The sequence below is a fragment of the Helobdella robusta genome (genome assembly GCF_000326865.2).
Source record: "Helobdella robusta unplaced genomic scaffold HELROscaffold_58, whole genome shotgun sequence".
Classification (NCBI taxonomy): Eukaryota; Metazoa; Annelida; class Clitellata; order Rhynchobdellida; family Glossiphoniidae; genus Helobdella; species Helobdella robusta.
The window spans coordinates 469,731-481,824 of NW_008705317.1; the positions used below are offsets into that span (position 1 = coordinate 469,731).

At 33.5% G+C, this 12,094-nt stretch overlaps 2 protein-coding genes across 2 annotated transcripts in view; one reads left to right on the forward strand and one right to left on the reverse strand.

Annotated features, from left to right (window-relative positions):
* Positions 1 to 262: 262 nt before the first annotated feature.
* Positions 263 to 7,388, reverse strand: HELRODRAFT_115050 (hypothetical protein; the record flags this gene model as incomplete). Its single annotated transcript, XM_009028760.1, has 12 exons — positions 7,105 to 7,388; positions 6,102 to 6,246; positions 5,712 to 5,853; positions 5,433 to 5,504; positions 4,828 to 5,087; positions 4,219 to 4,371; positions 3,811 to 3,888; positions 3,559 to 3,635; positions 3,328 to 3,426; positions 1,237 to 1,356; positions 952 to 1,065; positions 263 to 520 (listed from the first exon to the last, which is right to left on the reverse strand). Exons 2-12 carry the CDS (start codon positions 6,199 to 6,201, stop codon positions 263 to 265), a joined length of 1,473 nt encoding a protein of 490 aa, XP_009027008.1. The 5' UTR covers positions 6,202 to 6,246; positions 7,105 to 7,388.
* Positions 7,389 to 8,176: 788 nt separating this feature from the next.
* The window catches only part of HELRODRAFT_193756 (hypothetical protein), a gene marked incomplete at its 5' end in the record, with an annotated part of 8,839 nt that continues 4,921 nt past the window's right edge, over positions 8,177 to 12,094 (forward strand). Inside the window, 5 exons of the mRNA XM_009028761.1 lie at positions 8,177 to 8,273; positions 8,931 to 9,071; positions 9,383 to 9,471; positions 11,376 to 11,512; positions 12,011 to 12,086. Coding sequence (XP_009027009.1) covers positions 8,177 to 8,273; positions 8,931 to 9,071; positions 9,383 to 9,471; positions 11,376 to 11,512; positions 12,011 to 12,086 — 540 coding nt within the window. The remainder of the gene's footprint in view (positions 8,274 to 8,930; positions 9,072 to 9,382; positions 9,472 to 11,375; positions 11,513 to 12,010; positions 12,087 to 12,094) is intronic.

A 12,094-nucleotide genomic window follows, 5' to 3' on the forward strand; every position in this document is an offset into this window, starting at 1 on the left:
ATAGTATGATAAATGTACGTGAGTTGAAATGTTAACTATTTACAATTAAGCTATCACCACTACTGTTGGTTGCTACGACTGATCAATCAATCAATCAATCAATCAATCAATCAATCAATCAATCAATCAATCAATCAATCAATCAATCAATCAATCAATCAATCAATCATTCATTCATTCATTCAGTCAGTCAGATTGTCAGCCAATCAACCAGCCAACCAATCATGAAATCATTCATGCATAAACTCAATCATTCAACCAATCAATCATGCACTTTAGACGAGGAGGACTGCGAGGAAGAACCTGCAACTTCTTGTTTAGACCTGCCCAAAGTAGCAGCAGTAGCAGCTGAAGCATCTACACTGCTCCCAGAACCAGCAGCAGCAGCTACTTTGCTGACGTAACGTTTTCTGATCTGTCTGGAGTCACTCCAATCATTGATCTGAACGTGTGGTGAGTAGTGGCTGGATGCTGTTTTGTTCAAGAGAGGTAGGATTTCTGTTGCCTCTGAAGGCTTTGCCTGAGAGTAGGAAAATAAATTTGAAGGGCAATAAAATCATTTTTTAAAGTTTTGTTCGTTTGTTTCCTCGTTTGTTTGTTTGTTCGTCAGTTCATTTGTTCGTCTGTATGCTTATTTGCTCATTTGTTCGTCAGTTCATTCGTTTGTTTGTGAGTTTAGGGTAGCAATGAACCGTTAGAAACAAATAACACACCGATCAAAGTGCATCGAAAGTATTCAATTACAACTGAAATCATTTCATCATAACAACTGCAGGCAGCTAAGCAATGTAACACGATATTCATTCATCGTACATTATAAAAAGCTAAAAGGGACATCGCTAGAAAAATGTTCTCCTTATGCAAGTTTCAATCAATCAATCAATCAACCAACCAATCAATCTACCAACTAACCAGTCAACCAATCAATCAGCCAGCCAATCAGCCACCCACCTTAAGAGCAACCATGGCATCGGTACCATAGCCCTCGATGGAGTTTAACCACAAGTCGCCACTGAAGTAGCGGGCGTACAGACGCGACAGAGGTAGTCCGTAACCATACCCTGACTGGTTGGTTGTTTGCGTGTATGTGTGTGTGCGCCTGTGTGTGTGTGCATGTGTTTAAGGTAGCATTAAAAATTCTAAAAAATAATTGATATTTGAAAAAACTTTGTTACTAAGATATCAATTAACATTTTTCCACACATAAACATATGCAAGTAGGTCAACGAAACCGACCAATGGGGAGACGGTTAACGTCTCGTCGTCGGGAGGGGGAGGGGTCGGCGATGACGAGCACTGGTATCGAAATATGTTAGTCAAGTTGCTCCTAGCTATCCCTCGACCTCTGTCTGATATCTGGGTCGTGTCAGCAAATTAGGTCATATAATTTTAATGCATAAAAAAGGAATTGTTAAAGAGATTTGATGATACATGCAGTGCTAATCAAATATTTGAGTTTCGAGTTGAGTGCTTGGAATGTACAGAAATGCAGACAGAATGAACAAACATACCTGAGCAAACACATCCGACTTAATTAATTAGCGTTGGAACTTATCAGTAGCAGTTCATTAACTCCAACATACACATCACCACCACCGTCTAAAAATAGAAAATAAACAGTAAACAGATTGCTCATTTAGTGGAACATTCACCCAACTCTCAACCACAAATGACCATGATGGCTGCTACCTGCTCCTATTATTCGGATCATAAACTTTATAGAATTGAGTTTTTACAATATTTAAAGCCTTTACAACTAAAATAAATCTACAACGAAAAACGATATAACGACAATAGTATGAGAGAGTTAGTATCAATATGTATTTGGAAAAATAATAATTATAACAACCATAATTAGATAAATTATATTATATTTAGTTAAGAGTAATGGAAGTTTTATTAAAGAACCATGTTTTAAACTGGTATTGTTTGTACTAGAAGTCTAACAAATATATCATTATTCGCTTGTTCGTTCGTTCGTTCGTTCATTCATCCATTCATTCTTTTATTCATGCATTCATTTATTCGTTCTTAATTCTACAGACATACCAAATTCATTCGTTCGTTCATACATCCATTCATTAATTCATTTTTTATACACACAGGCGTACTATAATACATTACTTTTTATTACTTCATTCATTCATTTGATCATTCATTCGTTCGTTCGTCTGTTTGTTCACTCACTCACTCACTCGCTCACTCACTCGCTCACTCACTCACTCACTCACTCAATCACTCACTCACTCTCCGTACAAAACAAACAGCCAACATATTATTATCATCAATATTTACCTATCAGTGCTGTCAAGTGCATTTAAAAAAGTGAGAGAGAAAAATTATATTATTCAATAATAATAATAATAAATGAATATATACATATCAAGAAAAATATTATGCACCAATAAAGACATGTAGTGTATGTATATGTACACGTGTGTATATAATAAAAATTATTTATTAATTTATAATAAAGAATTATATATATTCCAGCTGACTCTGATGGATTGTTATCATATCGTGATAAAAAAAGGCTCTAGCTAGGGTAGAGTGAGGAGAATTTTTTGAATGAAAAATAATTTTAAAGATCATAATCGTACACACACACACACACACACACACACACACACACACACACACACACACACACACACACACAGACACATAATGCAAGTGGGGTAATTTATGAAATCTACCGAATTTTTAGCGTTGAACCAATTAGTTCAAAATGAGTCTATCTATCCAATGCTAGAAAGATTTCATAAATTACTACATTAATCATGGTCGTTTACCAGTATACATACAGACATACATATGTATAAGCATGGTAAAATAAAAATAAAAAGAGTATATCCATCCAATGCTAGAAAGATTTCATAAATTACTGCATTATTTATGGTCTTTTACCAGCATACATACAGACATACATATGTATATGCATGGCACTTGCTTTCAAATTTGATGATTCAAACAGTTAATCGTTAGGCGACCTCTGAATGTTATATATAAACTACCGGAGCATTGCCGTGGGTGAGGTAATAGTCCCACATTTATGTAGCAGCGTTTAGAAAGTACAAAAGTATCGGTCGATACTGCGGGCGAGACTTTCGATATCAAAGTATTGGAATCATCGGTGATATAAATAGTTATTTGTACTAACAATACAACTTTTGAGTGTTGCTAACAACTCTCTACGTACATACATGTATGTATATATACAACCCTGTATGTATATGATAACAATGAAAGTGATAAAAATGATAAAGATGCTAAGAATGATGATGATGATAAAGAATGATGATGATGATGATGAAGAATGATGCCAACCTTGATGACGACATCTTCCTCGCCCTTGCTGATGAGGCAGCTAAGTGGGGGCAGTTTCGGGGACCCCGTGTATTTGTCTAGGGTGGCCTTCTGGGCATTCTGTCCATCATCATCATCATCGTGTCACTATCACCATTTTCATCGTCATCGTCGTCGTTATCATCACGATCAATAACAAAAGCAGTAATAATGAAAGAAGGCAGAAGAAAAAAGCAAAGAAAATTACGAAACCTTGAACAGTTCAAAGAGTATGTGATACAGATGTGATGGCACATATGTCATCTTCACTTTGTGACCCTTTATTGAGTCTGGTGGCCATTAAAATGTTTTTGTTAATTTGCTATCAAAATTCGTATTATATATACTTAAAGCCACTTTGAAAAACTTTGTGACCGTGCCAACAGGTGCATTGGATAAAATATTTGAGATAGCATAGAACTGGCCGACAAGAGCAAATAACCCTAAACCCCAGCGGCTACCAACCAGAATAGTGAGCAAATTGACAATCAGTTGAGAATCCAAAATGTTTCTCGCACAAGTCTTTTGCATCTTCAAAGGCGTCTGCCATTGAGAATTATTATTTATTCGTGAATTTCATTGTTAATTGATGTACAAATAATAATGAAAAATATTTTAATCATATAAATAAATAAGTTTCTTGGCTAAAACATCAACAATGAACAGTTTATTTCTACGACTGATAGCAAATCTGTCCTTTACTTTGCATGTAGTAGGAAGTTTAAAGTTTGAAATCCATAAGAAAGAATAAAAAACAAACAAATAATTACTTATTTGTTCTTCATTGGCAGAAAATTTTTCATCAGTATTACACAAAAAAAAACGACTGAAGACTAAATAATATCCACATATCAAAAAACACTAATTACTAACTTTTAGCAAGTAGGATGACGTCACATCTGGGGTCCAGACAGCCGATGAGGTGATGTACCTCTTTGTTCACGTCTGCATCGGAGTCCAGCTCGTCACTGCTGATCGAGTCACTGTCATCTTCCTCCATCGTTGATCTACGCGAGAACAGGGAAACTAAGAAAAGGAAAATTAGTTGAAAATGGGTCTTCAAAATATGTAGACTCAAACTCAAAGACCAACACACGCCATGTACGTGATGTGTATGCTGTACGTGATGTGTATGCTGTACGTGATGTGTATGCTGTACGTGATGTCCGTGGTGTAGTGTCGAGAGTACAGCCCTTGTGGCAAAAAAGTTTGTATAGAACAACATGTAAGCTGTAAGCAGTTCTGAATTATTTGATAGAGATGCATCATGAAGAGAAATAAAAAAAATAACATGAACTTTAACTTTTATCATCACACATTATCATCTCACCATCATCAACATCTCTTATTGTAATCATTACGAACATAACCATAATTATTTTCACCACATAATCATCATAACCACCACTCGTTGCTCATTGAGACATACGACGAGACACTGAGACATCACATAATCATCATCGCCATCACCACTGGACATACGATGTGTCTCAATGAGCATGTTGACACTGATCCTATTCATGTAGAATCGGTCGAGGAAGTACTGGACAGTTTCATCGAGTGACCACGAGGGCGAGTACATGGCGGTTGACCTTATGACCTCGGAGATGTTGCTCGAATTGATAATTGGTTCAGATAGTGGATCGTCCAGAAGTTTCAAGCGCATCTCCCTGACTCCCTCGGCCATTGTCTCCACCACAGACGAATGACGATTCTTCACGTTGCCCAACGTCACCAAGAATCTTTTTTCAATTTTACGACCAATAAGGCAATAACTTCTTTAATATATACAAATTTACAAATAATAATGATAACGTTGGCGGTTTTATGAAACAGTTTGTGTGAGGAACAAGAGAGTATGATGAAAATGTGTGGAAGAAAGTTAGTTCAACCAGACAGAAAAATATTCCTATCAGTTCAAAGAACTTCCTGTGATAAATAGAACAGTGTTAGATCACAACCAGATGAAGATATACGACAAAAACTAATAATACAACGATAAATAATCATAAAAACATTTCAATCAATTAACTTGACATATTTAACTGCAGTATTTCGTTTAGTTTCAAAAAAAATATTGAACCAACCTTTCGAGAACTTTTGGTTTGTTGGGATCAAGTTTTGTGAACTCCAGTAACTCTTTGAAACTCATGTCATACCTACGAATGGTTCGATAAAGTAAGTACCATGTGCCGCAAACTATCAACAATCCATCATTCCAATAACCACTATTAAGAATTTCTATTATTGGTTAGATGAAATATAGGTAATTAAGTTATCAACTTCCTCATCATCATCATTTTGTCCCCATTCTCATAAACTCCACCACAACCCTCACCACCATGGCCTCCATCCAGCAAACTAACCACTCCTTGATCTGAGTGACAGATTGTGTGGTTAGGAGGACCTCAGGCAGCAGACTCATCTCCACCATGATGTTGGCCATCCTCACTGGCAGTTCCTTCTGAAGAAAGTTGAATGAATCCTGCGGCGGCCGATGCTTGGCACCTTTTTTGGTTGCAACTTTTAAAATGAATAAAAAACATAAGACTAATTAGAGATTGTTAAATATTTTTGACAAACTATTGGAAATTTATAAAACATAAGGTTTACTGAAACACTAAACGATTGAATGTGATGAATTCTTGAAATGTAATTTAGGGTATTGTTTTGAAAACATTATTTTCTTTAGGTTGTGTTACGTTAAGTCAGCAAGTAAAAAATTAAAAAAAAGTAAATGAAAGTAAAGTACTAACCGAAATCAATAAGTTGTTGCATGGAGAGAGCAATAGGCGTGCAGTGAGCATAGTACTGAAGATCACTAAATACACTGAAAAGGTACTTTGTGAGACGCATTGTACTGCAGCACTTATTCAATCCAATTCAATGTACCAACCAAAACTTTTAAAATAAAAGTTGTAAATAGAAGTCAGTTATAATATAACTGTTTTATAAATGCAATAACAATAAAAATACATTATTCAATTTTTATCAATACAAACATTTGTTAAGAAAAAGTTTAATCAAAATTTTCTTTATAAAGTGTTGAACCAGGGCTTCACAAAGTAGCACAATGTCAAGACCATACATTCATAATGGATGCTTGCAGCTAACTTAGTATAGTAAAACATATTGTTTAACACCTTGGAAACTAATTATGAAAATGTATCAGTAACCTACATGATGTAATTATGTATTATTAATTTAATGTTAAGTGGAGTTCTTCTGAAATAAAATGCAAAATGTTTTATAAATCATCTTTTCAAACATTTTTTGCAAACATTCACTTTCCTTAATCAAGCACTTTCTAAATAAACTAACTAAATTACTAAACTAAACCTAAAAGTAAAGTGAATGAATATACAATTTGAGAGTTGATGTAATAATAGAAAAAAAACAGGCAATTTTTTGATGTTGTGGATGTCTGACTTTGATGTATGCATGCATAATCATTTGGCAAGTAGTGTGGCCTTCAAAATTGATGTTATTATAATATGGTTTACCTTTACTTTTACAGTTACACAATCATAACATAATTTGTTTTTCTAAAAATGAATCATGAAATCGAGACAGCATGTCATGATATAAATTATAACTTAACATAATTTAAAAAATAAAATAATCAAATGAGAATAAACAATAAATAACCATACTTACATTCAAATAACATTGATTACAACTACACACACAAACGTCTGCCAAAAAAGAATTTCAACAAAATATAAAGTTAGGTAGCTTGGTCAAAAAGGTATTCATTACCTATTTTTTAAACTTCTCTCAGCTGGAAAACCTGGACAGGACAGGTCAACAACTAGCTAGGCTAGTGGAAAGCAAGGTGAACAATTAAATAAAAAAAACGAAGAATCCAAAAACTAGATCATGATGTTCGTTGCAAATAAATATTGACAATTCTTGATGTTTTCGCATTCAATGGATAAAATAAAAACGAACGATAAATTTGAATTTAAAAACTAACAAATTAAATTTTTTTTTTAAATTCCAGACGAAATTTGATCGCGTGCAACTAAACAACAACAGACCATCTCAACCTTTGTTACGTAAGATGACGTTGTCACAATTCAGTTTGTGAATCTGGGAATCGGCTGGGATCAGGTAGACTTTGATTGGGATCGACTGGGATCTATAAACTTTAGTTTAGGAAGCCGGAGATGATAGATGAATGAATTACTAATATTTATGAAGTAGCGGAAATAGCGCTTTATAAGCTAATTGATTGAAAAATTGAATTGAAAATATCAAGAAATGTTTAGCTATTCTATACTGCTATCGCTAATTTCATTTTCATTAGCAAAGTTAATTCTTATTCATTTATAGTTTTCTGTATATATTTCTTATATATTTCACTATTTTACTAAATAAATAAATATTATAATGGGAAGTGAATAAATGACAAAGTTGTTCTGCTGACCACCTAAAGTACATAAACTTTTCAAAGCATACCTCATAAAGCAATCAAATAAATACGGTTTCAACAGCAAGATTATTTTCAATTTGAATAGTGATAAAATAAATTAAATTTTATTACTAACAATAATATAGACACACACATTCACACCACACACACACACATACACGCAAAGAGTTCAGCACTTTCCATATACTAAAAATATACTTTCACTTTCACGGGCGCTTTTTTGAATAATTCCTACCTTTTCGTTTCGTGCTTATTATGCTGCTAGCTTAACTGATGTTCAGCTGGTTCATGTCTTTCAGTTTTCTTTGAAAGCATTTTAATTTTACGTTTTGAGTCGTTTTAAAAATTATTTTTTAACATTTTAATAATTTATTTAGCGAGTTTTACCCTTCTTCAATGTACCGTGAGACTGAGGTGGAGGCGAAAGTTACGCGCTGGGCGAAGGTGTATCACTCCAGTTCTGTGGAGTCATTCTCAGCTTTGATTGGCACTTGTTAGTAGTCAGTTTGTGTGAATAAAATTTTAATGCCTATAAATAATTTAATGTTAATTTCAGAAAAAATTATATTGAATGTTTTTAATTATTGACTCTGCGTAGTAACCTTTTTTATTTTATATGTTTTACAACCTGCTTTTTGGTTGGCAAACTATCTGCCTGAATAGCTGGTTCTTGAGTTGTATACAAATTTTTTACTTTACAGTTTACATAAGATTAGTGTGGATTTCAGAATGGAACAAAAAAAATTAAAGTGGCAACCAACAAAAAAAAGTTGAAAACAAAAATTTTTATTGTGAATCAATTTTTACAAAATATTTTAATTATTACAATATATATATTATCTTGGTTAGAATTCTAGCACAACTTCAGTGGCTTCATCATCTAACTAAAACTAAACTAAGACATGAAGACTTTGGTAATTTTATTTAATCTTCTAGGCTCAGCTATTTGTTTGAGTGAATAAAAGTTTTGCCCTCTAAAGATATCATTGATGAAGTAAATAAAATAAATAAATAAAAATAAATAAATTAATGAATTAAATAAAATTAAGTGAATAGATAAAATAAAATAGATAAAATAAAACATAGATATCACCACGTTTGCCAATTCCTCCTTACCTCCAAACCACAAACAACCTAACTAACTTAACAGACAATGAAGTACAAAGTTTTGAGAAGTACATAGAGGAGATTACAAAACATGCATGCTCCAGCGAGTCACGCCTCTATCCGCTGGAGCTCCTACGTGAACAATGTACTGTACTTGCTCAGTGCAACGGCAGTTGGTACAAAGGTGTCGTACTCAGTGTTAACTTGTTAGTGTCTATGACCTCTCGGGTTTACTTCTGTGATGAATTCTATAGCATTACTAGATGTAGATATATTGATTTGTTTTCTTTATGTTCGTTTTGACTGTTTGGGTACCCATTTGTTTATTTATTCATCGTGCAATCCATTCATCAATCTATCCACCCATTCAACCATTCATGCATCTATCCATCCATCCATGCACTCATCTATCCATCCACTCATCCATTCATTCGATCTTGTATGACAGAGCTGAACGAATGGCCGACATAAACTTCATCGATATCCAACACTCAGAGATGATTAGTGAACAGCACATCAAACATTATCCAGTCAGACTTGAGGAAACAAAACCATTAATTCGTGTTGTCAACTGTGCTCTTAAGGTCTGTCTGTCTGTCTATCTGTCTGTCTATGTCTGACTGTGGTTGTTTGTCTATTTATTGTCTGTTGGTTTGGGTGGTTGTGTCTGTTTTGTTGGCGAGTTGGCGGCCTTTTATGGGTATGTGTGTTTGTTTGTCCATGTGCGTTTTTTCTAGTCTGTCTCTCAGTCAGTCTGTCTTTCTGTTTATTGTGTCCGTTGATTGCATTAGTGTATGTTTTTGTTTGTGTGCCTGTGTTTGTTTGTTTGTTTGTGTGTGTGTGTGTGTGTGTTTGTCTGTTTAAGTGTGCCTTTTTGTGTGCGTTTGTTTAGGCGAATGTGTGTGTATGTGTGTGTGTGTGTGTGTGTGTGTGTGTGTGTGTGTGTGTGTGTGTGTGTGTGTGTGTGTGTGTGTGTGTGTGTGTGTGTGTGTGTGTGTCAGTGCTTGCAACTGTAATGCTGATAACTGATGAAGAGAATGACAATGTGGTTGGTTGGATGAAGGTAATTAATTTGCTGATAATTTTCTGTTAATTACTGTGTTAGTAATTACATGAATGATAATTTTATTATTATTATTATTATTATTTTTATTATTATTATTTTTTTTATTATTATTATTATTTAATTTTTTTATTAATTTAAAAAATTTCAACATTGGGTTCTTGCAATTTTTTAAATTTATAATTTATCAATAACATTTGGTCAAATCAATTTTATAATAACCTTATTAACTCTGTAATACCGTCATCTTATGCCATCTACTATGAATATTTGAACTGTTTGTTTAAAACTAAACATATCTCGTTGTACTTGTTTATTTCAAATGATGAACATCGCAGAATACTATTGTATTTAATTTAATTTTATTTATTTAATTTTATTTTGTTAGATTTTAATTAGACTTTTATCTCATTTTACTATATTTTATGTTTTTCTGGAAATAAAAGAGAGTTCACATTATTATTATTATTATTATTATTATTATTATTATTATTTATATTATTATTATTAACTGATTAACGCCATGATTCAATTCGCTAGTCATAAAGCATACATTGTGACAGAACAGAAACACTATTTAGCTTCAAATATATTTTTACTCTCAAGCTTTTGTTTATCAAAGAGCATGAGAGGATTGTACATTATATTTTACATCTTATTTATTTACACTCTAATATATAATTAATGAATTTCGATTGATTTCACGCAGATTTTCTCTTTTTGATCAATAAAAGAATTTTCCCATTATATTTTTATTATTATTTTTTATTATTTATTACCATTATAATTCTCTGCAATCTGCCAATGGGTAATTATAGTCTTTTAATAGTAATTAATGTATCTATCTGAGTGTAAGGTCATTTGATTTATTAATTGGTTGATTAGTTTTTGATTGGTTGGTGATCAATTATCTGATAAGGTCGTTTTGTTGGTTGGCTGATTAGCTGGTCTTGTTAATTGGTTGGTTGATTGGTTGGTTGGCTGGTTGGCTGGTTGGTTGATCTTGTGAATTGGTTGGTTGGTTGGTTGTCTTGTTAGTTTGTTGTGTCATTTTTGTGGTGCTGTTGTTGTTGTTTATACTGTTGTTGCTAATAGTTGAAATGGATTAAACTTGGTTGGAGAGTTGTCTCAGGTGAGAGAGAGAAAGAAAGAGATCGCGTTTTTTGTTGATTTTATTGCTTTTAGACCTGTTTCAAATAGTCTCCATTCAATAATCAAAGACCCTGCGTAACGTGGAATATAACGCGTGCAACGTACACAACATCGCTCATATAACATGACGCATGCAACAGACAATGCACGCCTACATGACATAGAACATGTGACATTGAAGCATGTCTCTGTCTACCCACCTACCTACCTGTCTACCCACCTACCTACCTACCCACCTACCTACACAGCACACAACATCATTATACACTACAGGTGATCAACTACAAAAGCAAGTCAGCTGAGCAGGCATTCTGCGAGTTCCGAGAGCTGACGAGCAATGTCTTCCTGGTTGTTCTGGCAATGGACTACAATGAAAATAAGAAAGTCACCTACGTAGACTTTCTCCTAAAGTTTGTCTTACTTACTTTTCTTAATTTTTTACTTATTTTTTTAATGTTATTCTCTCTTATCTCTATTAACCAAGAAGACTCAGTAACAAACACACACATGCAAAGTACGTGAATCATGTGACAGGCGGGGATCTGTTTGCATTCAAACCCGGTCGTTGCAACGCAGAACCAAACGCCTTTAACCATTACACCATTCGTCACCATCTTCCTCTACAGTTTTTTTTTATGTTTTAATGTTGTTGCTTTCTTTTTTTAAACACATTTGTCTTTTTGCGATAATTTGTGTTGTTTTTTAGTACCAAAAAATTTTTAAGTTTGAACTTTTAAGCGATGATGCTCGTTAATAATGGTGGTGACGACTTATTTGTGATATTTAATGACATATTTAAAAGGATGAAGATGATGACTATGGTAATTAATTAATCAATCAAATATATCTTTAATTAATTGATTAATTAGTTGATTAATTATCTAATACATTTTTGCATATAAATGAAGCAAAGCGGACAAAAAGTCATCATTGTGCAAGAAAATCTTCGGTCCATGGGACAATGATGATGATAAAGTTGTCACGGTCAGTGT